Here is a 27,255-nt window from a genome sequence, read left to right as displayed (position 1 = left end):
ATCGAGCGCCAACATCGCTGGAGCTGGAGCATCCCACATCCACCATCGCCCTCTGCAATGGACGGCAGGACCGCCACTCACTTGATGGGTCTGAGAAAGGACAGGAGCTAGTACCGCCAGTGCAGGCTCAATATTAATGTTGTTCTACAACAACTGCCCATGTGCTTATCATTCTGTTGGGTATCGTCACGACGCCGGAGTCTTAGGTCTCCCTCACTTCTAGCATTACCATTGCATTTCCTGCCATGGAGGCTCCTGTGTCTTCCCACGATCACCACGAGTGCAGCAACCTTCCGTCGTCTGTTCTCGAGACCAACCACGCTTGGACTTCGCCCCCTGGGGGTGCCAGTACCCACGATTTCGCTCTCGAGACCTTTACCGGCCATGTGCTTCGTTCAACACAGTCGCTCTGGCTCTTACCAGATTCCTAGCCGTCTCGCACGCCCTGGCTCTCCAACCGCGATCAGGCAGTCTCTTTCCACCAGCTTTCCTTACGCGATGTCGTTATGCAGCTGTTCTAACGCAAGCCCCGCCTCGTCTTCTCCCGTTTCGCGCAACAGCCTGCTCCCTTCGCTCGCACCTTGGCCGCCGGCCTGGTCCTCTCCGTCCGCTAGGTGCTCTCTGGTGTTGTCTTGGTCGACCATCTTTCGCTCTTCTTCACCTGCGTCTACTTCGACCGGACCAGATGCCCCCTCTCGGCCGTCGGATGCATCCTTCCCATCGACCTCACCGTCCTCATCGTCCGATCCGGCACTGCTGGGGTCGCCATCATCCGCTCCCGCTTCCATCATCCTTTGCAACGCCGCCTCTCTCGCCATCTTCCTGTCTTTGCGCCCCTTGTTTGATTGCAGGTACTTCTCCTCGTCCCACTCCTTGTAAGTCTCCACATATCGCTGCAGACCGGCATCATGGTTGACATATATCTCGCCGACAGCACGATCCTGAGTCTCGACCACCGTGGCCGGCAGAGCCGGGAGACCGAAGACCGCCCCCGCATCGCGCACCAGGTCAAGGTACTGCATGCGCTGCGGAAGATTGCTGGCGACATGAGTGAACTTTGGGAGGATGTTGCCGTCGTCTCCACTGTAGAGATCTAGCACGTTCGCAGCTGTTTCAGGTCAGTATTGCAGACTTCAGTTGTGGGAACACAGACTTACCACTATAGTGCTCTTTGATCCAGGCCAAGAAGATTGGGTGCTCCTTCGGCCGCTTCTTTGCCGCGAGAAAGTCCAGGAAGATGTGCAGATGTGACTCAATAGCCTGATCCACTCCGGGCACATAGCCGGATGGGGCCTTCATGAAGTTACGAACCAGCGTTTGGACTTTGATGAGCTCATCCACGGTGAAGATAAACCCCCTCGCGCAGTTGCCGTACGAGTAGAGGAGCTGCTCGTCATCTCCAGAGCAATCCTTATGCTTTGCAGGAAAGCACTGCCGGCGGAACGCGACTTGGCCCTCGTACAACGGAGTCCGGCGATGCCCCCCCGACGGCATGTAAAGCTCTGGAAAGACGTCGAGCAGCCCATCTCGGATCAAGTCCTTAATCCGAGCTGGCTTGAACCTGCTATCCTGGACCCGGACGACGCCGTGCGAGAGGAGCTCCTGCGTGAACATGCGCGGCCGGAGTTTCTTCCTGTGGTACACTGTCCAGCCGGGATTGTGATGGATCTGGAAGATGCGGTACAAGTCCAGCGCGTGGTAGAACGCAGCCGGAATTGTCTCATCGGCTCTCGTGGCTCGCCTGCGGTCGATGTACTGGATCGTCACGTTGCCCTGATTGCAGTCCATACGATTGAGGCCATGCACGATCGTGAAGACGGGACTCTTGCTGTACGAAAGGTACTCGTCCCCCTTGAGATTCGTCCACATCAGATGATGGCCCACCATATGGACCTGCTGGGCCTGCGTCAGGTCACGAATGGAGTTGTGCACCACATAATCCTTGCGCGTCTCGGCGTCGGGCAACAGGATCCTGCTGGTGGTATGTCCGCTGGACGGCCGTTTGTCGAAGCCAAAGCGGTCGCCGGGGATCAACGACGCGGTTCTCGCAAAGTAGTTTTGCGTGGGCTGCTCGGCTTCGAGGAGACTTGCGAGCTGCTCGGCGGTCGGGGGCTCGTTGGGCAGGATCCGCTTCGCCATTGACACCGTACTCTGGAGTAGCGGGTCTTTGAATGGTTTGGTGAGAAGCTTCTTGGGCTGGAGGCCCTCCTTGGTTACTCTGCCCTTCCGTATCGCTCTCATTCTGTCCTTGATGTATTGGTTGGTCCTTCTTCTCGTGGCGCTGATGCTGACACGCTTCTCCTTGATTGTCCGCTGAGCGACCTTACTCTGGCTGTTTGTTTCTTCTTTCGTGCCGAATGAGTTTCCCGCCTTCCGCTGCAGGTTGATCCGCAGTCTATCCGTGTCCGTGGTGACTGCGGCAATAACGGTGATCGCCTTTTCTCCATGATCATCGAGGCCGGTGGATGACCCTTCGATCACACCATTTGCATGTGGCTCGTTCATGTTGGCGAGGCCAGGTACTTTGCCAACAGAGCAGGCTCCGTTGGGGTCTTGGCTCGGTGCGTTTGTACAGCTGTCAAAGGTGGCTGTCACTATCGACAGCGAGCGAACGATGTTTGACTCCGCCACCTGCAATCTCTGGTGAGGTGGGAAGGAAGAGTGGCAGATAAGCGATGCTTTTCTTTCATGTGAGGTGGAGGAAGGTGTTGTGTTGGAAAAGGAGGTGGAAGTAGAGGGAAGTAGAGGTATGAAGTTGTGTCGAAGGGGATGGTAGGTGAAGTGGAAGGGGATACTTATGTAGACTTGAAGTTGAAGGCAGGCTGTAGCGACCGTTAGTTGAGTATGAGTCAATGGCATAGTGAAGTGAAGGATGAGCTGAAGTGATGAGCAGAAGCCTGTGAAAAGTGAGCTGGCCAGAGCGAGTGAGAGGTGAAGCACAGTGAGTAGTGAAGTTGAGTTACCGCGAAAACAACATCAAAGCAACTCCCATTCCACACCTCATTAACTCGCCATTGGTATCATCCATCCCATAATCATCAAAAAAGAAAACAAGCGAGCGTGCGCCCTCAGTGGGTATCATTTAAACAAACCCATTCCCCAAACTCCCGCAACCTTTTTCCCTTCACCCCCGAGCCAACAACATCTCCACCGCCCGATTCACTCTTAATCCATCCCCAACATCCGTCATCAGCAGCGCCTCCCTCGCCGCCGTCGCCGGGAACCCCATCGCCACGATCCGCTTCAGCGCCCGATCCTCTCCGCTCTCGAAACTCTGCTGCGACGTGCGATCATGCGGCCTGGTGCGCTCTTCAGGTATGGGGCTGATGGGCGTTGGGGCGGCACTGGCGACGACGGCGGAGAGGCTTGGGGGTGGGCGGGCGAAGGCGGTGGACCGGCGGTTCATGACTGGTGAGAACAGAGAGCGCGGAGAGAGTGGGCTCAGGGACGTGCTACTCCGCATTGCGGTGCTGGTCGGCCGGTCGAGATGCGTGTCGATGACGGGGAGGCGTCGGTACCCGCTCGTCTTGCGGGTGAGTCTGATCTCTGCGGCGAGCTTCGCTACTCGTCTGCGATTTTGCTCTTTCGCTTCTTGCTCGTGGTGAGTTCGCGATTTGGGCGCCATGCCGTATACTCGTTCCTGGTAGAGACGACAGACTGGTTCCTTGAGGAAGTCGGTGCGGCTGGTGTCGTGGCGGGAGAGGCTCCATTTGGTCCAGCCGTTCTTTTGGGCGAGCGCGAAGCCTCCTGAGCCGTTATCTTGAGCATGCTCGGCCATTCGGAGGATCACCCGAGGACCGTAGGTCATCAGGTGAGCGGTCCACTCTTCAAGCATGTCCTCCTTCTCATCCTGGCATGTGACCTCGACGTCATCGAAGATGCCATACTCCTCCGCTTCTTCTGTCCGACCGTGGTAGCCTTGCAGCATGGTTCTGAGGCAGTTCCAGATCTCGACGATATCATACAACTGCTCGGCGCTCAGACCACCCGCATTGCCCTTCGCGAAGTACTCCGGAGGATTAAGTAACACACTGGTCATGTCATAATCGAGATTGACATTCATAGTCGCAGTGAGGTCCTGGTAGTGCGCCAGAATGCCCCCCTTCAGCCAATCTAGCTGTCCAGTGACGTCGTCTTCACGGCCTTTGCCTGAGCCGAAAATATTGCAGAATGACCAGATCCTCCAGAGCGCGTCCTCGAAGTGCTGCATTTCAGGATGTGACTCGTCCAGAAGAATAGACGCCACCTCCGATCTCACCAGCATCCGGCATTGCTTGAGTATGCGCTGCTTGAGCGATTCGTTGACAGCCACATCGGAGCGGTGGCGGAGAAGGGCAGGCTTTGCCGTATGCACCGCCTGTGGAACATTCTCGTCGTCATGCTCGTACCAGGGAGGCTGCGCCCACTCGCGGTACTCCCATGCCGCTGGCGACTGATTATGGAGCACTGATGTGAGCAACCGAGATTCGTTGTCTTTGTACACCCGGTACATGCCCCTGTTGATCATGGATGTGCTGCGCAGGTCGTCCACGTTGTCAAGCATTGACATGATGCGTAGCAGAGTGTCCTGCGCAGAGGCAGGTGATATATCGTCGCGGTGTACCTGCTCTTTGCGAATCGTTCTTGGGCCTTCCACAACGATCAGCCCATCGTCGACGACAACCCGTGGTCCTTCCACAACTATCAACCCGTCATCGAAAACAACGCTCGGCTTTGCTGACACAATGAGCTCTTCCGGTGTAGAGACACAGTCGGCGTACGAGCAAGCTGTTTGCAATGGTGCTGACATGGTAGTTTGACGCCACCAAACGCTTTTCTTCATCCCCTGAGTCTCCGGAGGAGGCGTCAGGTCCGTTTCCGATCTTCTCCGGGTAGGCATCTGAAGGTCGCCTGTCTTGAGGCTGCTGCCGGAGGACTGTGGCGAGCACCACTCTCGTTTCCTGCTTCGCTTCGGCACAACGGGCTCCTGCTCGGGTCGCTGCGTTGAGTCGTAGCTGCTTCCGCGCATAAAGGTAGACCATGCCGGATGGGGTTCGAGCTGAAGTGCGTCAATGTCATCCAGCGAGAAAGTTTCTTGCGAGTAGATGCTGCTCCGGGCAAAGTGGCCCAGGTGGGCCTCGAGATCTTCCCGTGCCTCGCTGAGGGTCGGACTTCTGGGTACCGCGATGCCTAAGCCATGTGGTGCCGTCTTTGCGAACTCACGGTCGAGCGACTCCAGCTGAGCCAGCGACTTCGAGCGAAGATTTGCACGGTCGACCACGATGCTCAAACTCGCTGAGCTTCGGCGCACTTCAGGCGAGCCATCGTGGCTGGGTGGCAGTGGTCGCGCCACAGCAGAGCGACGAGGTGTTGCGATCGGCGTTGGAGGCAGTGGCTTGTTGATGTCTGGTAATGGCCGAAAACTTGTCCTCTTCTTGAAGCTCGGTTGCTTCTCGGTAGCCTTGCTGAGGAACTCGGCGCCTATCTCCTCATTGCTAGTCGCCGAGCTTTTGTTGCTGGGCGCCGATGCGTCGTCCCTTCCAGAGACGCTACTCGAGACAGACGAAGAGCGGTTCGGTGTTGATATACCCGCATGTATCTGTGGGGGCGTTGCTGGAGTGTCCGACTGTGGTGCCGATGTCTCAATGGCTGTTTCTGAACCGATAGGCGAAACGATGTGTTCGTCATTGTCGTCTGAAGTCCCGGTCGGTGTCAGCCCAGACTTCGACACAACGCTGGCGGTACCGTCGGCGGACTTCCGCGGGGGAGGAAACTGCATCGCGATGGCGGTGGAGCGCAGGTCCTCGAGTACAGCGTCTCTGCCGGGTATGATCACCGATAGGGAAGGCTTAGGTTTCATGCCCGCGCTCGGGACGGACGTCGGACGCGCAGGGCCTGTCTCGACTTGCTCGCTCTCCTGCGCTGATCTGCCTACAAAGTAAGCGGATTTGTGTTTGTTGTCCGGCTCCCACTGTGGGATGTTGTCCGGGCCCCAATGTGGGACGCCATCCACCCAGAGACCAACGCGCACTGCGGTCTCCGTACGCTTCTCTGCCTTGGTCCGATGCGCTCGCGGAAGACTGGTGGTGCTCCATAAGCCTTTCTTGGGTCGCATCTGGCCCGAACACAAGCGATCCAAAGTGGACATCTCTCCTGCCACTGGCGCGTTGGTCATCCAAAACGGGGCATCTTGGTCCACCGAGGTATTAGCTGACACCTCTGCCGGCACTGCTTTCAGAAAGGTCGCTTTGTTGTCCGTGGAGTTCTTAGCAATTGGGAAAGCTGATCTGCGACGCGACAGCCAGCTCTTCTGTCGTGGTGTCATTGGCTTCGTACTAGGCGTGCTCTCTAAGATAGTGAGTGGTGAGATCGGGTCAAGACTTTCTACCCCTCGCCTGCTGAAGATTGAGATGGTTCGCCTGGACGCAGCCCGACTGAGTGAGTAAGCACTGGGACTTTTATCATCGAAAGCTGTGCCGTTCGACGAGCCACGCTTTGCCGCCGACGCCGCCATTGTTGGTAGCTTTGCCGTGTAAACGCTGGACTGCGGCGCAATGCCTTGCTGTGACCTCAAGCTCGGTTGCGATGATTCCTAGGAGTCCTGTGAGTCGCCTGAAGCTCTTGAAGTTTGCGCAGTTCCACATACAAACTTATTGGTGAGCTAACCAAGACTCAGAATGTCTTGATATTGTCATTGCTCCTCCTCAGATTACCATCCGCGAACTTACTTGCAAGCAAGAGAATGCAAAAGACAAGTGTCAGGTTGTATCAGTAGAGGCACAGCATGTGCGGTGAGAGATGGAGCAACCTAATGATGGAAGAGCTTTCCCACGTGTGGTCGCATACAGTAGTGGCCGATAAGCCATGGACAAGAACACCGACGTGCCCAAGGCCAACGGAAGCCATGGCAATCCTTCAGTCGCTTGCGGGAACAGATGGGCATGTCCAGCGATCCTGAGCAATCCTAAAGTCATGTTAGGCTAGACTGGTGGCACTCGAGGTCGAGCAGAAGGTGGAGCAGCTCGAGCAGGTGCATGTGAGGTTGGCGCCGTCCATGCACGCCGCCTAGCGGACCCTGCTAATATTAGTTGATCCGTGCCGACCGCGGCACGTCAAGAGACAGGATGGAAAGGACTGTCCTCCGCACCGTCACGATCCATGATGGGGTATCTGTATGCTTCGATGGAACAACTGCGCAGCGATGGGGACTCTGGAGCTGAAGAAGACGTGGTCAACAGCCATGGCCGAGCCGGACTCTTCCTCAGCCCACTCAACCACAATACCAAACTGTACAGAGTGCCAGCCACCCATCGGAACGCCGGGAGATTGTTGATCTCCTCGCCGACGATGCAGAGTATGTTGATCGGTATGCAAGGTGGGGTGCACGTGGGATGCTTTTTTATTCAAACACGTGCAGGAACGGAGTACCGTCTTCGGAAAGATAATCGGCGGTGCTCGTGCTGATCAACAAGCTTCGATCCTTCGTCTCGTCTCATCCTTCTCGCATTCTGGTGGCTGGGAGGCTGGAATCCACGCGATGCATCCTTCGAGTGGGGTAGCGTTATTACCGTCATTCTGCAGCAAAGGCGACTAGGATAGACATGGTTTCCAACACTCCCTCATGCTCCGCTATGCAGGCCATCCTGTTGTCCAACAGCCTGTCTCGCAGACGAGTGATAATCAAACAAGAGCTTGACCAAGTATCGTCTTAACCGCATATACGGCACCGGAAACACCACCGATCGACGGGAGACGATTCCAAGCACGCCATCAGCACGGTGTGATCTCGGCAGGATCAGAAAGGTACCATATGGTGCGACACATTGTGCATCCTTCACCACCATCCTCTTGGAATTTGTCGTTCCTGAAAAATCGGAACCGGCAACTCAGTAGATCCAGGTTCCATCCCACGTGCCCATCCAACCATCTACCACACCCTCTCCCAATGCTACCTTCTCGACTCCCCACACTCCTACGGCCCGGTCAGGAAGCCGACACTCACCACATTACGGCCAGCAAGCATCCGTTTTTGTGTGTTGAAGGATGGGGATCAGAGGATAATCCGACTAGAGTGCTTACCCTATACCGCGACATCTCTCAGCGGGAGTTGAAGGAGCCTCAAGCGCTACTTGCTACTGTTTCGTAAAATCCAACGACATCCCATATCCTCTTCCTCCGGATTCTCGGAATCCCACCGGCATCCCAGAAGCGCGAGTTGACAATCCGGCCATCGAGTCAACCCGTGATCTCCGAAATTCAATGGAGCGTAGTGAGAGAGGTGTTCAGTAATCGTACTTTTCCTATGTCCATATGAGTATATCCCACCTCACGCCTTAGCACCATACCCACCCGACCCTTTTCATACACTTCATAAGCTCCCACCCCCGAAATTCAATGACTCCAACGGCGAAAACGTATCCGTCAACGGCAAATCCCTCGACGAGAAGCCCAAATGCACCCTAAACTCTCCCTTTGGAATGATCCAATTCTGCTGCTTGACGTCCCAGTAACTCAGATCCCGTCGTGTAAGCTCCAACTTGACTGACACCCGCTTTGGGTCGTAGACGTGGATCTTCTCAAACGCTCTGAGCACTTTGACCGGCATGTCAACGGGCTCGCCGTCAATATCCGTCACGTTTTCGGGGTAGGAGATGTAGGCTTGCACTACGCAGTCGGCGGGCTTGCCGCCGCCGTTGGTGAGCTGTGCCTGGATGAGTGCGGCTGTTTGGTAGAGGTCGGGGTTTCCGCCTTCGCCGCCGCCGGCTTGGGAAGGCTCGTGGGGCGTATCGTAGCCTGCTGGGTAGGGATAGTCGCCCTTTGTGAAGTCGGAGGTGCTGGAGATGTAAGGGTAGATGTATTTGCTCAGCTTGCGCATGCCGCTGGGCCAGATTGCGGATTCGGGTGAAGGTAGTGTGTTGTCCATCTGCGGTGGTTCGATACCTGCCGGTCGCTCTCGTGGTAGCGGACCGCCCACGCCTTTGGTGTTGACGACCAGGCTGTTCAGCTTGAAGCCGACGTACGACAGTCCGTAGCCGAACTCATAGCGGGGTGTGATGTTGTACTTGTCAAAGTATCGGTAATCGACATACAGCCCCTCGGTGAAGTTCTGCTGAGGCACCACGCCGTTCGGGTAGTACAGGATGCCGCTGTCAGGTCCGTAGTCCTTCTCATTCTTCGCAATAGTGTATGGAAGCCGACCAGATGGGTTGACATCACCAAATATCACGTCGGCCAGAGCATTTCCGGACTCTTGTCCTGGCAGATGCGCGATCAGAACACCCTTGACAGAAGGCATTTCGATCCACTCCTCGAGAATGATCGGGCCGACTGTATGGACAACGACAATTGTGTTCTCACACGATTCAGCGACCTTCTGCACCAGCTTGTCGCCGTTCTTCTGCGGGTAGAGATCGTTGCGGTCGCCTCTGATACCGTCCCACGACACGAAGCCCTCACCAGCATCAGAATTGACGAAGACGATGCACGTATCCTGCTTCGATGCGGTCTTCGCAGCCTCAGCATAGTCGTTGCTCGGGAAGTCGGTCACTTCGATCATGCTTTTGTTGAAGCCGTCGTGCAAAGCTTCCGCGGGCGATACGAGATATGGCAGCTCGACAGCGCCAGAACCCCAGCCCATCGTTAGCGTTCCCTCGTTGCAAGCACGGTCTTTGCACGAGTTGATGCCGTTCGGGTTCGGGAAAGCGTCCTCTCCGAAGATACCAATATTGACTTTGTCATCTCCATCCCTCTTCATGCCGCCCTTACCGTCCCTGCTAAGCGGGAGGATATCATCAGTATTCTTCACCAAGACGATGCCCTCAGCCGCTATCTGTCTCGCAAGAGCGTCGTGGTCGCCGCCTTCCTCAGTGTTGCGAACTGGCACGAACTTGTTCACCACGCCTGTCTCGTCGCTGTCTGGGCTTCCAGGATGCAATTCTCCAACCTCTTCATCAGTCCAGCTGCTGAAGTTCGGTCCGCCTCCCTCTGATTCTGGCGGCCACACCTTCTTATCGTCCTGGCCAAGCTGATACCAGGCTGCGACCACCCGAGTAGCCATGTCGTTCATCCTCTCCATTGGCACGCTCGTATTGAGGACGGCCTTTGTCAGTTCCGCGCCCCACAAGCTATCGCCATCCGCCCACTTCAGCCCATCGCCAGGCATTGTCATATCCAGACCTGCCAACGCGGATGCGACCCCTGACCGCTGCGCAAGCCAGTCACTCTGCACGAAACCCTGGAAGCCAAGCTCGTCCTTCAAAATGCCGCTCATCAGCTTGCTGTTCTGGCAGGCGTAGCTGTTATTGAGTTGGTTGTAGCTGCACATAACACTGCCAACCCCCGCCCTTACACTGTCCGCGAATGGCCATACGTAAATCTCATGCAAAGCTCGGTCATCAATATTCGAAGAAATCGCGTTCGGAATGCCCCATTCCCAAGCTTGTCGGAAGTGCTCCTGTTCGTTGGCCACGTAATGCTTCGCAGTCGCAATGACACCAGCATCTTGAATACCCTTGATAGTCTCAGCTGCCGCAATGCCCTGTAGGACTGGATCGGTGCCGAAGCCCTCCCAGTTTCGGCCTCCAGCTGGTAATCGACCAAGTGGTCCCATGGAGGGACCAAGAATGACGTGGATACCCTTCTTCTTCGCCTCAAAGCCATGCCCCTTGCCACGCTCATACATGAGCTTCTTGTTCCAGGTCGCGCCAACTGTTATTCCTGCAGGCCAAGCTGTCGCATTATCCGCGAATCGCAAACCCAAAGGTCCGTCCTGCAAGCATAGACTTGGGAAACCAAGCCGATCCACAGGTCCAGTGTTCCCAACACACATGCCCATTGACCATCCGATGCCCGTCGTGATGTTGACCTTCTCCACCAACGTCATCTGCCCAACAAGGTTCGCCGCCTTCTCATATGCATCCTTCCAAGCATCCACTGTGCCACCTCTCGGCGAAGGATACCATGGTTCCGACTCTCCATCATCCGGCACAGCGACCTTGTACACCCAGAGCCCTCCAGCGCTTAGCAGCAGGATGAGCGTGACAACGAATAGCAAGAGCAGACAACAACAGAACCGACTAGGTATAAGCCATCTCCGTAACCTGCTCTGTTGTCTCTGCTCCTCAAGCCATCTCAATGGCTGCTTTGTGAATGAGCCATTCTTCTCCGAGTCGTAGACAGAACGTAACGGTTGTGAAGTATCGTCGGTATATGGTCGGTCGTTTCGCAAAGGGTCGAGTTCGTCGATACCAGAAGCATTGGACTCGTTATCGTCAAAGGAGTTCCTGTGCATCAAATGGTCGTCCGAGTGATCCAGCTCGTAGGAATCCGGCGCCGCTAAAGGCATGTTGTAGACGTTGTCGAGGTCATGCAAGATTCAAGACTTTGAGACAAGTAATGGGTGTCCTTATAGGTGTTAATCCTGCAGCTGACTGTTACTCGTAAGGAATGTGTGCTGCAGCGAATGTTTCCACCGTCAAGTCGCTTTCGCTCACATGTTCCTCAGGAGAAGACGAAGGCTGCGGCTGCCCTGCGCCGGATCTACCCTGAGATAAGGATCTCGGGCCGTTGATCCATTCTGGTTCTTCTATCTTGACTGACTTCGACTTCAGCAGGCCCAGACGCCCTCTTGTCACGTTGTTGTCCGCATTCAGACACAAGAGGCGAATGACTGTCTTACTACCTCAAATGTTGAGGCTCGATGCCAGAGAAAGCACTTCGATATGCTTCAATTTATCCAGCTATGAGTAGAACCCACCACGCCCCCTTTTTACACATTTTCCATGCCGCATGTACCAGGAACGAGCCAATATGTATGACAAGCTGGCCCTAGACTCGGAGCGCCGTTGAGCTTCCTAGCTAATAGAGAGTACTCGCCGGCCAGGACAGGCGTCGGACGACGGACAACATGGAATATGTCTCTGCATGCAGCATACAATGCGTCACCGGAAACTCATTGTTTGCTGGTTTGGTGGCACAGAATCGACACGGTGAAGACTGTCCCGAGCAAATTTAGGTCTGGTGGGAGTACAACATGCCTTTCCAAGTCGAATAAGAGCTTTTGGAAGACTCGAAACAACTCACAAATCTCGAAACCTCAGTCGCCGGTCCAACGACTCAACCCTCATTTACCTCAAAAGCTGATATTAACAACATGAGCACCATGCGACACCAATCGCCCTGTCCTCACTGCCGGCATGTATAGTTCAAAGAGTCGTGGTGTGGGCTGGTGCTGACAAGATCCTACAGCTTGTTTCCTTACCGTCAAGCGTGCGATCAAAGGGATCCCTTATGTTTCAACAACACATTTGGTTTCCTTGGCAACAATCCAGGCGCGCCGTTTGCATCACTCCAAGAGATCCAGGCGCACGCCCAGCAGGCTGCCGAAATGGCGCAAGGTGGCCAACAAACCGCCAACGAACCTCAAGCTGTTCAACAGCCTGCGGGTGGTGCTGGAAATGCTCAGGGTGCTACTGCAGCGATGGCCAGTGATCAGCCGAGCATCGCATTGGCTGAAGGAGCCCAGGAACGACTGGCGTCTTCAGTCGGGAGATGGAGGCCAGCGCCGCCCAGTTGCCCACCTATGAGTCCGCGACGGGCGACCGAGCGCGGGGGTCGTAGAGATCAGGAGCTCATGGCGAGCATCGGCGACACTCTCGCGTCAGCTTCGGCACAGACTCCACGCAGACCAAATGGACGCGGAGATCGCAGAGACCAGGAGGCATCGTCTTCAACACAACCTGGCTCAGCAAGCCAGGCGGCCGAAAATCGAAGGAGTGATACTGGAGGTCTCCGACTGCCATCCTCACAAACGAGTCCTTCGAGGCGTTCTATGAGGATCTTAGGAAGGCGCAACCCGCACGAAGACCCAGGAGAGGGCCCTTCCGAGCGGTGAGTCTGTGGTATCTGGCCAGATTTGTAGGCCGCTGATTTGTTTCATTGATTCGTATTTGTGCTTGCCCAGGTGGCTATGTATCAAATGAAGTCTCGTTCAGTCGATCTCCACAGACGTCAAGGAAGCAGTAAGACGGCCGCTCCCCATATGCATACGGAGACTCTGAACGGTCTTCTCTGAAGCCTTCTTGCACCTCTCAAAAGGTCTCACGGACATGCTGCAGCAGCCGTGTTCGCAAACTTCCCACCTAAGAGCGTCCAGCCGGTACTCATGATTCCATAGCCTGAGCAGGTCGAAAGCTGCATGGTGTTGCCGGCGTTGATCAATCAGAATTTTCAAGATGTTGGAAGCGAGCATGCACGAGGCAGTCAGCATCTGCCACCAATGGTATTACCGTTTCGCTGGCAGCATGCAGTACCATTCTCGCTCGCACGGTGAGCTCATAAGCCAGGCTTGAATACTTCCCCTCAACCTTCCGACGCCGAGTTATCTTCTTGCTGTACATATTCGATCGTTTAACAGGTATCTCGGTCTTGCCGCCTCAGCCATGCGCAAGACTGTCCTCCTCCGTCACCCCGCGAGATGCTCGTTCGCGGCACGTTTCTGTGAGTGGACGAGCAGCCCCACTGCTTATCGTGCTATAGCCTGCGAGCTCGTGCAGCCAGTCGTTGCGGAAGAGAGATCGTTCGTCCAAGGCAGTGCAGAAGAGTGGGCAGGGAGTTGGAGCTGCTGTTGTAGGCCGTCGGTCTGTTGATACAGAGCGCCCGTATAGATAGATGGAGTAGCATCTGTCGTCCTCTCCGTTCCACATAAGTCGTGCTTCACGGAGGTCGTGCCGTGAATTTCAAAGAAGTCCGCCTTGCAAGGGCACATGCATCCAAATGAAGTGACGTCGCCCCGGCCGCGCCGTAATTGACCTCTATATAATTATTCCAAAGTTCTTCAATCCGTCGACAGGGCACAGGCCGGGCGTTGCTTATCCGTTAAGCTTCAGGTTCATGGTATCCCCTCCTTCTGATCGATTCTCTCACCATAGATATGCTTGGCGTGCCCCTCGAGGGGTTTGGATCAATAGCATATCTGCGACCGATTCCGCACCGATTCGATTCCTGCACCGAGCCATCGACGCACCGAGCAGATGAACCCACCGATCCGAGGGTTAACATAATGAAAGATGCAAACCAAACTTCCTCTTCGTGGTTGTTGAGTTTCTCTTCTCCTTGGTATTGCAGCTTAAGGTCTTCTCTTTTGTCCTTCTGAAGTTCTTCGAAATGTAGAAGTGATTTTTTTTTTTGTCCCTACTGCGATTGAGCTCCTGGTAGAAGGTCAAGGGTGTTCTCTTTTGCATGGTCAGAGGTCTGCTCGTACTCTCTTCCTCTCCTTATATTGGGAAGTTCGGGACAAGGCAAGGCAAGTAATCGAGAGGAACGTCGTACTCTCCAAGACTATGGGTCCAATCGCTGTGAGTACGTAGAAGATCCCACGGTGTATGAGCCAAGGGTGCAGTGTGTGTACGCTCCGGCAATGTCGTACGGAATATAGGAGTGGAGTGCCAGAATGGGTCGGGATCTTAGTAAACCTTGCATCCGGATCAGATCTGTACGCTGATACGATCCATGGCTTACTATCCCGCTCTCAAATGTTGCGGCCAGTCATCATAGGGTTTTCGATGCAGCAGATGTACTTGGTCGAGGAAGTAGACGGGATGAAAGGGAGGGGAGCGAGGGAGGAGATGTGGTCAGCATGTCACTTGGCAACTTTGTTTCGACCTCCAGTGCACTGGTCTTGATCTTCGCCACTTTCAATTGCGCAAGACAACACCATTACTGGTGAAAAGCATCAAAAGTCAGCCCCTCCATCACAAGCATGGCAGAGCCAGAGGGAACTATGGAGTTTCCGTGGCACCATGGAGTCTTTGACGCTCACTGCCATCCCACAGACACGCTGTCAAGTCTGCAGTCCATTCCCAGCATGCGGGCTAAAGTCTTGACAGTGATGGCGACTCGAGCACAGGATCAAGAGCTAGTGGCGAAGGCTGCAGATGAGTATGGGATCACTTCAGACGATGTAGCTGATGGAGAGATGAGTTGGAGGTAGGTCAGGCGCAAAGGTACTTTCATTCTGTCCATTTCAAAGACCGAGGGCTCACGGGACTTCTACAGAGACAGCCACAAGATCGTTCCGGCATTTGGCTGGCATCCATGGTTCTCACATCAGATGTTCGATGAAGACGAATATGATGGCGCACAAAGCCTTACTCTCGATCAAAAAGTGGCTCATTACCAGTCCGTATTGCAGCCGCGGTCAGAGGACATCGACTTCCTCCAATCTCTGCCCGAGCCGCGTCGATTCAGACAATTCTTGGACCAGACAAAGTCGTATCTTGAGCGCTATCCTCTCGCATTGGTAGGCGAGGTAGGCCTTGACCGGTCTTTTCGAATCCCCGAAGCATGGCTGCCTGGCGAAGTGGAGTCGCGAAATGATGCTCTGACTCCTGGCGGCAGAGAAGGACGCAAACTGAGTCCTTACCGGGTCAGCATGGATCATCAGAAGAAAGTGTTGCTTGCGCAACTTCGTCTGGCTGGCGAACTACAGCGCGCGGTATCCGTACATGGCGTACAGGCACACGGCATCGTGTACGAGACGCTGGCTGAGTCATGGAAGGGTTACGAAAGGAAGGTCCCGAGCAGAAGGGAGCGCAAGCGGCAGGAGTCTGCTACGAAGATAAATGCTGAACCAGAAGATGCTGCAAAGAGCGAAGAACCTAGGTCCAGATCAAAGCCTTATCCTCCAAGGATATGCTTGCATTCGTACTCTGGTCCCGCAGAGAACGTGAAACAGTATACGGCTGCTTTGGTACCCTGCCACGTCTTCTTCAGCTTCAGCACGACCATCAACAGCTGGGCTGAGGACGGAAATGGCAAGGTCGAAGCGGCCCTTAGAGCTGTATCTGATGACAGTGTGCTGATTGAAAGCGACCTGCATACGGCTGGGGAGAAGATGGACCAGTATCTCGAGAAGATTGTGCGGAAGATATGTGCTGTGAAAGGGTGGGAGCTTGAAGATGGTGTCGAGCGACTGGCGAAAAATTGGAAGGCATTCGTGTTCGGGACTGGAGATTGAGATGGATTGCGGCTGGCGATTGCTCTTCGGTACCCTGCCTGACCAATGTTGGCCCTACGACGTACCGATGAAAGCAGTACACTATCTTCATCGCTCGCTATTACACCGCCCACGATTGCTCCAAATCACCACAATTCTCGCCGCAGCTTCTTATTACATACATCTCTCAACCGACTCTCATTTGCTCATACACTCTCAGCCGGCGTGCAGCTAACAAACGTCAAGCAGCCATCCCGACTCTCAAACGGTCCATGCAGCATTCCCGGATTAGATGGCAAAGAACGTAAGACGCTGATGAGGAGTCCTACTCGAAGGGCAGCCTACTTCGGGAGTTGATGACCCAGTGCCGGACCCCGGCGAACTTCTTTGAATGAATTTAAGCACTCGGCACTTGCAGCCCCTTTGTTGTATCCGAAACACTGGTCCGGCCATACGACGCAACTATTGACAAAGGCAGATATTTGAGTGCTTCTGTTGCCAACGGAACAGAAGTATTTGCCTTCCGCGTTTAATTGTAGCTGTTGATGCGAATGTGCTTTGGTATGTCTCCCAGCTGCCATCTTGTCAGCGCCCATTTCCTTCAGCATCGTTTTGAGTGACATACGACCTGTATACAGACTTCACCTCAGCTTATACACTGTCATGGCTGTGCTCGTACATCGCATGATTCGTGCTTCCTGTGTGAATATGAGCAGCTTGGCTCAAGGCTCAGCCTTCCAAGGTCCACCCCCTTAGACCAATAGTAGCCGCTTCAGCGCTGGTATGCCGATTGACATAGTGTTTCGGACTTGCGGACCCTGTTCGTACGACCTCGAAATGCTCGAAACAGGACTAGCGCGGTGAATGCGTTTGCAGCTTCAGCCTCCTCCTGGTGGTCCGAGCGATATCAGTATTTCTTGAACTTCGATCTTCTTCCACACATTCCTTCCAAGGAACACTCTCATCCACCACCATCTGGCAACCATCTGCCATCCTTACCGACAATCACCTCTCTGCGGCAAGCCACAAACGTTTTTCGTTTGATAGCTGGACAAGAGACCCATGCGTGATGGCTAGCGAGCCAGCATTGTGGGCCGGGGGAGGTCACTCGGACGAAGATTGGTTCGACGAACTGCTTGACGAGTCGAGCCCTTGTGAGTTTGACCATCAAACTGTCGTGATGGGAATCAAGCTGACTCTCGATCCAGCTCATGCCCTGTCCGACGCAGACACTGTCGACCTCTGGCGTGGCCTCGCATCAGCGGAATCCTCTGGCGCCGTAGTCTTCCGTGGTCAAGCTGCTCCCGGCAACGGTCGCGAACGGCTGCAACCCCCCTCGTTAGCGAACAACTCTCAGGTCCCTTCGTTCCCCAGCTACCAACAGAATCAGCACCAGCGTTTTCACCCTTCGCATCAGCAAAGCTACGAGAGTGACGCAGGCTTCCGTGAACCCTTTAGGCAGGCACGGAGGTCTCAGAATCCAACTCAGTCGTACATGAGTGAGAGCTCGTTCAACCACGGCACCGTCAGTAACGACGTGCCCCTCGAAAGGACTATGATGGCGAACTACCCGCATGGTCAGAGTGGCGGTGAAGCTGCTGATCAGCAGAGCGTCAGGCCTTTCAATGCGTCTCAGCTACCTCATGTCAATAACGCGGGCGGTTACGCACCCGACCCGTTCCTGGCCGCGCCAAATCAGATGCAGCAAGGTTTCCAGTTCTCCCAAAACATGGCGAGTACTAGCCGTAATGTCGCCGGCATCGCTCAGGACCGTCACGTCCAGCGGAGCGGTTTCGAAACGATCTCACGACACCCTTCAGCACTAGGCTCTCATCAGCAATACGATTTCTCTCACTCACACAGCAACCCTCAGAACGACGGCACTGTTCGCACGTACGCAGGACCAGCGCCAACCAGGAATTTCCATCCATACCACGGGACCTCCCAGCCATCCGACATTCAACATCCACCTAACATCTTCCAGCCATACGGTAGCCCTCAGCCATACGGTAACCCTCAGAGATTAAGCGGTCTGCAAGCATTCGGCACCCTTCAACCACTCGGCTCGTCCCAGACGTACGGTCTTCCGCAGGCACACAGCATCAGTCAAGCATATGCACTTCCACCAGCCCAAACCGCACCGGTACAACTGTTCAACCCGCCACCTCCAGCGTTGGGTATGTCTCCTCGAGCCATCAACACCAACACCCCTACAAAGACCGGCGCTGTTTACGGTGGTCAGACACGCGAACGGCTCTCCCCTCGGGTTCGGATGCCCGTGAACATCGATATTGGACTCGTCGAGATCTGTACATTCCTTCCAGACGCTTTACAAATCCCGAAAGTTGCGATGCGCGCTGTGCACGCCGGCTGGACAGCTCTCGATCTTGCGAATGCGGTGGTGGAGCCTGTCGACGACTTGACCGCAGACAATATCAAGACTGCCCGAGGCAGATTCCAGAAGCAACTCGCCAAAGGCGCCAGCCTTTGTCACGGTTGGACCGGCACCTTCAAGCTGGAGAGTGTGCGTGCTCAACACGGTGCAGGCTTCGGGTTCGACATGACTTCTGCCAGCTAGGTACTGCGGGATCCTGCCGACTCGTTCGCCCACACCTCATTGGAGAGCATCTACAACTGCGTTGCCCAAGCCAACTGGCCCAAAGGTGCCGATCGTCTTTTGCTTACTCGATGCTTCGAATTTGCAGCGGCACATCGTCATCAGCTTGATCTGGATACAAGCCACTTCGCCTGAATCATCCAGCAACTTCCACAACCGCAACTTACGGTCAATGCTCAAAGCCATGACGGAGAGGCCTCGTTCGCCTCAAGAGGAGTCTGGCGTAACGTTTCTAGTCGCAGATCTTGGGTAGATGATACACTCGAGCAGCTCCAAGGACGGTATTGCAGCAGCACCACCGAAGTTGCTTTCAATCTTCAGCGGCGAATATGGATTGTTCTCGTCGGCTGCCCTCAAGCAGCACTGTCGTGAGGATGGAGTCGAGCCAAGCATAATAGACCCTGCGACGGCTGCTGCTTTTCCCAGCGATTCATCCTTTCCTGCGGTGGTATATAGCAATACCGGTTGTAACATATAATGTCCTCGTCTCGGTCCATGGCATGTGCAAACTGTAATGCTCGTAATAGGACTAGCGTGGTGAAAGTGCTTTGTCTCCTCTAGGTGGTCCGAGCGATATCAGCACTGATATTTAAAAGCCAAGCTTCGATCTCTTTCTTCACCTTCGTTGCAACTTGCAGCTACACCGACCACTCCCTCTGCTGGTGTCAAGCCGGCCAGCGCTCAACGACTCTCGATTGCTCCCAAAAGCGCCTCTTTCCCATCACTCCAGGCCTGATCGAAGTACAACTTCGTGATGGCCGACCAGGTGGATCGTACGCGGGCCGCGTACCAGACCAACGACCCTGATGGCGACCAAGAGACTTCGGCATACGCAATCGACTTCCAGAATTGGCAGCCAGACATGCAGCCCAGGACATACACAGGCTGGGCGCATCCAGTCGACCCGAGGGATGTTGGCCTCTTGTCATGGTTCGAGAGTGGTCGCACTTCGGAAGCAGTCTGCCATGAGCTGATGCGTGTACCAACAAACAGTAAGTTGCCATTAGTGCCGAGCTGCGGTACCATCCACAGTCCAGACTAACGTCAGTCGCAGCCAACATTCAATCAGGAGACCACGGCAGCCACACAGCCGGGCGTGCAGGGCCAACTGGGCGTCCTGGAATGTCAGGATTAGCACACAACCAAGCCACCGAGCAGTCTGCGGTAGTGATAGCGCCACCGACAATATCGCCAGGCATTGGGTTTGGCACCCATCAAGGGCCCGTTCCGGCAGACCCTGGGCATCTGACTAAAGCACCGTCTGACCGCCGGGTGCATCAGCGCAACAGTCCGACGTATCGCGAAGAGCTCTCTTACATCCGTCAACCTTTCGGCCAGGGACCATGGTCAGAGAGTGCTGGCACTATGCAGAGGAACGATCGTGCTGACACCACTCGTCCTTCGACTGTACATGTGCCACGCGAACCGACGGCTGAACTGTATGGTCAGGGTTCGATGCCTTCGTATTTTGGACCCGGTTCACTCTCGCAAGTCAACAGTATGCAAGGCAACTGCAACCAGTACGATCTGGCCCCAGGACTGATTGACTTGCCATCATATGGTTATGCTGCCGGTCACTCCAGTATGCCCATGCCCGCCCAGCGAGGCGTAGGATATCCTCCAGTCTTCCGAGTCCCGACTGTTGACTTCCAGACGTATTCGAACCAGGCTTCCGTGTTTCCAGAAGGGTACCAAGTCATCGACCCGCATGTCCAACAGGATCCAGTCTTCCCAGGAGGGACTCAAGGCGTACATCCAAACCATTATCACAGCCAGGCTTTCATGGGAGGGTCCCAAGTCTACCCAACGAATTTCTTCCACACTCCAGCCGCCCCACCACCTGCCACCGTCGCTAAGTGGCAACCGTTCAACCCGATACCACGAGCAGCAGAGCGCATGCACCTGCGTTCAGTCACTAATGCAACGCCAACCAAGAGCGGCGCAACTTACGCTGACTTGACGCGCGTAAGGCCCTCAGTAGGGTGTCAGCCGCCGCCAACCAACATCAACGTCGGGATGATCGAAATCTGCACGTTCTACCCGAACGCGTTCCAGATACCAACAGTAGGTATGCGTGCAGTACACGCGGGCTGGACTGCGCTGGATCTCGCAAAGGCACAGCTAAAGCCTGTCGGACTGCATGATTCCAAGGGCGAACTTGACAGAGCCAGAGGGCGCATTCAGAAGCAACTGAAGGAGGGCGCCGAAGTTTGTCACGGCTTGCCAGAGAAGAGGGCTTTCAACGGACATCTGGTGCGTGCGGAGCATAGTGCTGGGTTTGGGAGCGACATGACAGCCGGAAGTTAGGAACTCCGCAGCTCAGAAGTCGACTCCTTTGCCCACATGGCGCTCAAGCACATCTATGAGCAAGTCCCACGAGGTGGATGGCCAGCAGGTGCTGATGGTCTGCTGCTGACACGGTTTCTCGAGTTCGCGGCTGCCCATGAGCATTTGGATCTCGATACAAGCCACTACGCCCGCATCATTAATTACCATCAGTGGACAGCTCCAGCGATCGATCAACAGACGCATGATCGGGAGGCGCTTACACGTCTGAAGGTAAGCCTGGCATGAACGTTCGAGTGAGACTGAGTGCGGCGAAGATGGATCGGCGTGCATTTAGCCAGCAATTGGACAAGGTGGACTGGAGTGTGGCGGCAGCAAGGAACTTCGCATTGGCCGTTGCAGCGGCAATTATGAGCATGAGCTTGGTTTAGGTTTCTTGAGTACTTCGAAGAGTCGTTGTTATCGGCTGCCTCTCCAGCAACACCGTCGGAAAGATGGGTCAGGCGAGGCATGATAGACTCTGCGACGCGGCGACGGCTCCTGCTTATCTGAATGATTCTTCTCTTCGGCAACGGTACACAGATCATTACTCGTTGCAACCTAAGATTCTTTCAGATTTCTCCGTTGTACATCAGTCTCAGTTGCCTTGGGTGTCTTGATTGCTGCTCTCCCTTTGAGAAACAAACTTATATCAGCACCATCCGCAGCTTAGATAGAAAGATCAACGGTTCAGTTCAGAACATGACCTCGCCATGATTTCCGTCCCATCTCAGCTCGTGCAACCCCGAAATGCTCGAATGAGGACTAGCGTGGTGAAAGTGCTTTGTTACCTCCTGGTGGTCGGAGCGATATAATGGCCAAGCTGCGACCGTATAATCTTGCTTTCTTCACCTACCGACTTTGACCTGTCCGAACACGCCTTTCCACCGAAGCACTGAGCACAACAACGGCCGAACATGAGCTACGTCGTGCCAGACAAGAGGCCGGTGGATTGGTCGCGGATCTGGGACGGATGTCCGCGTGATCCCGACTTCGAACCGCAAGACAACACTCCGGTTGATTCGAGAGAGGTCGGCCTTCTGCCGTGGTCGCAAGGCGGTCATTCGGCCACAGCGGTGTTCCGTGAGCTGTTCTTCGGCGTGTCCAGCACACGTAAGTTCAAACTTCACCTTCGACAAGCGACGACCCGTGTGCCATGCGCCGTCATCACTGACTTGTGTTGGCAGATCCAGCGATGGTTGACATTCCCGAGTTAGAAGGACATCCACTCACAGGACCGTCAGCTGCATCTCCCGGCCAGTCATCCTCTGGTATTGCGCGAGATGGGCCACCCCGACACTGTCCAAGGCTCACACCCTATGGAGGCATCCTTCCAGGCCTCCGCGGCCGATCAGCAAGACCAACAAAACCCACAAACTCACCAGGGGTTCCCAGAAGCAAGCGAACCTCCAGTGATGTCAGGCGCCGAGCTCGATAAGTGGGTGCAGGACTTCACAAACACTCTGCCGCTCATCCTGAACCTCCTTGATGGTTACAGCCAACAGGACGTCCAAAGCATTTCGTCTCCACGCAACACACCGGTCCAGCGCATCTTCCTACAGCAGATGGCTCGTGTTGCACAACAGGATCAGCCCCAGCAGGTTGGCACGCAATCAAAGCCACCAGCGTTCGGATTCCAGTATCAGCGGCACCAGACCGACGGTGTGGACACGCCTGATCCGACCGGAGCGCATATGGGTCTCGGTCAGCAGCCTGCATCAACAGCCCCGAGTGCTCCAGGACTTGATGTTCCTGATCAATCTCAGTATCAGCGCGCCGTCCCCTTCCCTTATGGGTCTGCTTACCCGCCACGGTCTGCTCCACAGCTGCAACAAGCAGTCCTTTTCACAAGTGGGTCACCATTGGGGAATCAGAACGCCCCACAGCTGCAACAAGCGCTCTCGTCCACGACCCTCCCTACGTCCTAATATCAGCACTCTCGTCAGCAGCAACACCATCCCTTCGCTCCGAGCTCTGTGTACCCGCCCATGAGTAGTACTTAGCAGCAGCAAGCGATTTCAGTCAACCACTCCCTGCATCCGAGATTCAGAACACTGCTCAGCAGCAACACGCTGTTTCCTTCCCATAAGGCCCTGCACATGCGGCCATGAGTGTTTCTCAAATGCAGCAAGGCTGGCCTTTTGACCATGGTCTCGCGAACGTGCCTCCGGCTGTCCGATTCAACCGACCACCTCTTGCAACACGTATGCCGCCAAGAGGTATTGATCGAGCTACTCAGGACAAGAATGGCAACACCTACGGTGAACAGTCCCGCGAAAGGCCTTCTCACAAGGTCCAGCCGCCTGCTGGTATCGCAATCGGCATGATTGAGATCAACACGTTCTTCCCGAACTGGGTCACGCTGCCGCGGGTAGCCATGCGGGCGGTTCATGGTGGATGGGGCTCGCTCGACCTGGCTAGAGCCCAGCTTTGTCCCCAAGGCCTCCTGGACGACAAGGCGAAGTTCGACACCAGTAGGTCGAGGATCCAGCACCAGCTACGCACGGGTGCGAAGATGTACCACGGCTGGACGGCTCACTTCAACGGCGAGAAGGTGCGTTCGCAGCATAGTGCTGGCTTTGACTTCGACATGACTTCCAGTAATTAGGTATTACGGAAGCCTCACGAAGAAGTCTTTGGCCACACTAGCTTGAAGGAGGTATACGACCAGGTGTCTCGCGCGAACTGGCCGACTGGAGCCGACCGTCTTCTCCTGACCCAGTATTTCGAGTTTGCGGCTGCCAACGAGGGTCTAGACCTTGACACGAGCCATATCAACTGGATCGTTCAAGTGAATGGTTGGACTCATCCGGTCGTCAACCAGCAGACTCATGACAACGAGGGGCTTGTTCGCTTCAAGACAAGTCTGGCGTGAAGGACAGGCGGACGAGAGCGAGAAGAGTAGGCCAATGGAGAACACCCGCAGCGGCATTGACAGATATGCCTGGAGCAGTTATGAGGCGCGTGTTTTAATTTAGTCCAGAAAGGGCTACTTCTGCCATCTCATCAGCTGCGGGGCGGATGGTGGTTAAGTATGAGTCGAAGTCTTTCATTGTGAGACGATGGTACTGCGATGGGCGATGAGAAGCAGTGATCATGCAGCAAGAGGTACAATCGCAGTACTTATACCAAGTGTTCTACTCGTTGCCTCTTCTCAGTCTCTGTCGTTGAAAGCTGTACGCTTTCCAACTCCTGACCTTGTAACACTTGTTTGCATTGTGTCTTCAGGCTGTATTCCTCCACCTCTCCACCCATCTCCCCGAGCAGCAACAACGAGGCAGGCGTGGGTATGGCCAGGCTGGACAACGGAGTCGCCGGAAAAGGTACAGTGTCGCGGAGTGTAGTACATGTAGAGTGATGACATGTGGGAGAGAAGCCGGAAGATCCGCAGGACGGGGCGAACCGCTGTCTTGGCGATGCGAGTGATGGAGGGGATAGCACGATCCAACCAAGACCGCCATCCACACACCGCGCACCGGGCGCATTTGCAGTATCAACCTGTCATCGTTTCCTGTCATCAACGCCCTTCCCTCCCGCTCACTACTATCCAATCCATATGGAAGGGCTCGAGAAGGGCCAGCTGCAGGAGCAACGAAGCTTGTGCCCGTCATTCGGCCTTGACTTCCACGCAGGCCCAGGCCATCTACCGAGGGGTGACTTCCATGCTTGTTCAGATTGCCCTGCTTCGACCTTGAAGCTTTGCCTCCGGCCATGACCGTGACATCTACTCGTCGCCTCTTCCGAGGAGCGAGGACGAGCTACGCGTTGTCCATCGCGCAACTCCGTGTTGCCAACCTCCCTTCTCAGTTGATATCAGCGCTCAGCAATGGACAGACCCCTCCATTTCCACTTGGCAAGATAAGTATCTCTTCTCACATTCGCCGGTCAATGGACCTCAACGAACGGCTCCCACACTCCACAACATCGAGACCGATCAAGAGTCCCACGGGTGCGCCTCCAAGCCACTCAAAAGTTCAACCTTGGCAGTCTTGGGAGGCGTCGACAGTAGAAGCTCGACCCTCCCCCAGCGACAAGCAAGTCTGGAGTTACAATGACCTCACTTGGCTGTATCGTCTGCCATCCGCGAAATGGAAGGTGTTTGCCTTCCAAGGGCCTATCTCCCAGAAGTCAATCACCTCCATCCAATTGCGAGCCACGGCCAAGGCTTGGGCTTTCGTAAGGAGAACCAAATTGAAGACCTTGTCACCTTGGCCACACGTGCCCAGTCCCACTTCCGCCGCGGTCGACCCAAGGTGTAGGTTCGTCGCGTGAGGGGAGGAGAGCAAACGAGGGTGGGTCGAGGCGAGATATCAACCGTGTCCCCAGGCTGGGGTACAAATACATGATGGCTGCCCGCGATCGCCATTTGCGCGCCCGCACATCGTCCCAATCCCGTGGCACACCCCATTCTTCCTCACATGTCTGAATCCGTCGGGCCCTACGAGGCCAAAGACAGCCATTCGGTGTCTGGGCCTGAAAAGGGCTTCAACAATGTCGTTGCTGGCGAAGGCGACGTTATCACCGTCAAGAATGCAGAACGCCCTGACCTCATGACCCGTATGGGTCTAACGAAAGAGTCTTTCGAGCGCAGAACGCTGGCCGACAAGCACAATCAGCTGAACAAGACCCTCAAGACGCGCCATCTGAACATGATTGCCATTGGAGGTTCCATTGGCGCTGGTCTCTTCGTGGGCTCAGGCAGTGCACTCTCGACTGGCGGGCCTGGCGCGCTTCTTCTCGACTTCGGAATCGTAAGTACGGTGGATCGTTAGTCTCTCTACAGTACGCTGACTATTGCAGGTCGGTGTGATGATCTTTATGGTGGTCTATGCACTCGGCGAGCTCGCGATCCAATATCCAGTCTCCGGCGGCTTCTACACCTACTCTGTCCGGTTCATCGATCCTTCATGGGGCTTCGCCATGGGTTACAACTACGTCTTCCAATGGGCCATCGTCGTGCCTTTGGAACTCACCGTTGCCGGCTTCACCGTGGGGTATTGGCAGGTCGACGTTTCTGTTGGGGTTTGGATCACGATCTTTTTCCTCGCCATCGTCTTTATTAACATCTTCGGCGTGCTGGGATACGCCGAAGAAGAATTCTGGGTTTCTGCCCTCAAGCTCATTACCATTGTCATCTTCCTGATAATGGGAGTGATCTTTGTCTGCGGTGGAGGCCCATCCAATGGTGATTACAGCGAATACTGGGGTGCGAGACTTTGGTACGACCCTGGCGCCCTGGCTCAAGGATTCTACGGCATCTGCGCTGTCTTCGTGACGGCTGCTTTCTCCTTCTCTGGAACCGAGCTTGTTGGGTAAGACTCCCCTTCGCAAAACCATAACATCCTGAGAGATTTGCTGACGCTTCTGCTTCTCTTACAGTCTAGCAGCCGCAGAGTCTGAAACTCCTCAGGCATCACTTCCCAGCGCCATCAAGCAGGTCTTCTGGCGTATCACGCTGTTCTACATTTTGGCTTTGCTTTTTGTCGGGCTCCTCGTACCTTACACCGACGACCGCCTCCTTGGCGCCGGCTACATTGACGTGACGGCCAGCCCCTTCGTCATTGTGGCCGAGAAAGCTGGCATCCCGGCCTTTGGATCTTTTGTCAACGTCGTCATCCTCTGCTCCGTCCTCTCCATCGGCATGTCCGGGGTCTATGGTGGCTCGCGGACACTCACCGCTCTGGCCGAGCAGGGCTACGCACCAAAGATCTTCGGATACATCGACCGCGCTGGTCGCCCTCTCGTCAGTGTCTCGCTCATCCTTGCTTTCGGACCAATCGCATATATTGGTCTGGCCAGCTCGGGAGCGGTCGTCTTTGACTGGCTGCTGGCGTTGTCCGGTCTCGCGGCGCTCTTCACCTGGGGATCCATCTGCCTTGCGCACATCCGCTTCCGCGCGGCGTGGAAGTACCACGGTCACAGCCTGGACGAACTTACGTGGAAGTCCCCGTTCGGTGTATGGGGCTCGTGGCTTGGTTTGTTAATCATTTTCCTCGTGCTCGCCGCCCAGGTAAGCAATTGCCCGAACATTCTTGACGGACGCACGCTGACGACACTTTCGCAGTTCTACACCGCCGTCAAGCCTATGGAGGCAGAGGCCTTCTTCAAGTCCTACCTTGCGCTTTTCGTCGTGCTGCTCTTCTACGCCATCGGCTACGCATGGAAACGCGAAGGCTGGCGCAAACTCAGCGAGATCGATGTCGACTCCGGCCGACGTGTGCTCAACTTTGAAGAGTACGAGAAGCTCAAGGCGAGGAAGGCTGGGTGGCCTATGTGGAAGAGAGTGCTCGATTACTTGTTCTAAGAAGGAGGGCAGATCCGCTGGGGAGACTGGACTGTT

General features: G+C 55.2%; 9 protein-coding genes across 9 annotated transcripts; 6 read left to right on the top strand and 3 right to left on the bottom strand.

Annotated features, from left to right (window-relative positions):
* Nucleotides 1-491: 491 nt before the first annotated feature.
* Nucleotides 492-2,505, bottom strand: LTR77_000304 (uncharacterized protein; the record flags this gene model as incomplete). The annotated part of the gene is made up of 2 exons (XM_064797571.1): nucleotides 492-1,108; nucleotides 1,158-2,505. The coding sequence occupies 2 exons, from the start codon at nucleotides 2,503-2,505 to the stop codon at nucleotides 492-494; spliced, it is 1,965 nt and encodes a 654-aa protein (XP_064663805.1).
* Nucleotides 2,506-3,124: 619 nt separating this feature from the next.
* On the bottom strand, nucleotides 3,125-6,493 carry LTR77_000303 (uncharacterized protein; the record flags this gene model as incomplete). Its single annotated transcript, XM_064797570.1, has 1 exon — nucleotides 3,125-6,493. The coding sequence occupies one exon, from the start codon at nucleotides 6,491-6,493 to the stop codon at nucleotides 3,125-3,127; it is 3,369 nt and encodes a 1,122-aa protein (XP_064663804.1).
* Nucleotides 6,494-8,347: 1,854 nt separating this feature from the next.
* On the bottom strand, nucleotides 8,348-11,323 carry LTR77_000302 (uncharacterized protein; the record flags this gene model as incomplete). Its single annotated transcript, XM_064797569.1, has 1 exon — nucleotides 8,348-11,323. The coding sequence occupies one exon, from the start codon at nucleotides 11,321-11,323 to the stop codon at nucleotides 8,348-8,350; it is 2,976 nt and encodes a 991-aa protein (XP_064663803.1).
* Nucleotides 11,324-14,737: 3,414 nt separating this feature from the next.
* Nucleotides 14,738-15,994, top strand: scn1 (Cut9-interacting protein scn1; the record flags this gene model as incomplete). The annotated part of the gene is made up of 2 exons (XM_064797568.1): nucleotides 14,738-14,964; nucleotides 15,034-15,994. The coding sequence occupies 2 exons, from the start codon at nucleotides 14,738-14,740 to the stop codon at nucleotides 15,992-15,994; spliced, it is 1,188 nt and encodes a 395-aa protein (XP_064663802.1).
* A 1,048-nt stretch (nucleotides 15,995-17,042) lies between these two features.
* Nucleotides 17,043-18,551, top strand: LTR77_000300 (uncharacterized protein; the record flags this gene model as incomplete). The annotated part of the gene is made up of 2 exons (XM_064797567.1): nucleotides 17,043-17,127; nucleotides 17,182-18,551. 2 exons carry the CDS (start codon nucleotides 17,043-17,045, stop codon nucleotides 18,549-18,551), a joined length of 1,455 nt encoding a protein of 484 aa, XP_064663801.1.
* Nucleotides 18,552-19,344: 793 nt separating this feature from the next.
* LTR77_000299 (uncharacterized protein) lies at nucleotides 19,345-20,897 on the top strand (the record flags this gene model as incomplete). The annotated part of the gene is made up of 2 exons (XM_064797566.1): nucleotides 19,345-19,582; nucleotides 19,645-20,897. 2 exons carry the CDS (start codon nucleotides 19,345-19,347, stop codon nucleotides 20,895-20,897), a joined length of 1,491 nt encoding a protein of 496 aa, XP_064663800.1.
* Nucleotides 20,898-21,832: 935 nt separating this feature from the next.
* LTR77_000298 (uncharacterized protein) lies at nucleotides 21,833-22,843 on the top strand (the record flags this gene model as incomplete). Its single annotated transcript, XM_064797565.1, has 3 exons — nucleotides 21,833-22,028; nucleotides 22,103-22,127; nucleotides 22,177-22,843. The coding sequence occupies 3 exons, from the start codon at nucleotides 21,833-21,835 to the stop codon at nucleotides 22,841-22,843; spliced, it is 888 nt and encodes a 295-aa protein (XP_064663799.1).
* A 179-nt stretch (nucleotides 22,844-23,022) lies between these two features.
* LTR77_000297 (uncharacterized protein) lies at nucleotides 23,023-23,790 on the top strand (the record flags this gene model as incomplete). The annotated part of the gene is made up of 2 exons (XM_064797564.1): nucleotides 23,023-23,469; nucleotides 23,524-23,790. The coding sequence occupies 2 exons, from the start codon at nucleotides 23,023-23,025 to the stop codon at nucleotides 23,788-23,790; spliced, it is 714 nt and encodes a 237-aa protein (XP_064663798.1).
* A 1,543-nt stretch (nucleotides 23,791-25,333) lies between these two features.
* On the top strand, nucleotides 25,334-27,219 carry inda1 (Amino acid permease; the record flags this gene model as incomplete). The annotated part of the gene is made up of 4 exons (XM_064797563.1): nucleotides 25,334-25,666; nucleotides 25,716-26,227; nucleotides 26,295-26,925; nucleotides 26,980-27,219. 4 exons carry the CDS (start codon nucleotides 25,334-25,336, stop codon nucleotides 27,217-27,219), a joined length of 1,716 nt encoding a protein of 571 aa, XP_064663797.1.
* Between the last annotated feature and the right edge of the window lie 36 nt (nucleotides 27,220-27,255).

This window comes from Saxophila tyrrhenica (genome assembly GCF_035928015.1).
Source record: "Saxophila tyrrhenica strain CCFEE 5935 chromosome Unknown scaffold_1, whole genome shotgun sequence".
NCBI classification, from domain to species: domain Eukaryota; kingdom Fungi; phylum Ascomycota; class Dothideomycetes; order Mycosphaerellales; family Extremaceae; genus Saxophila; species Saxophila tyrrhenica.
The sequence above is the reverse complement of the archived record's forward strand: the minus strand, read 5'-3'. Positions and strand labels throughout refer to the sequence as shown.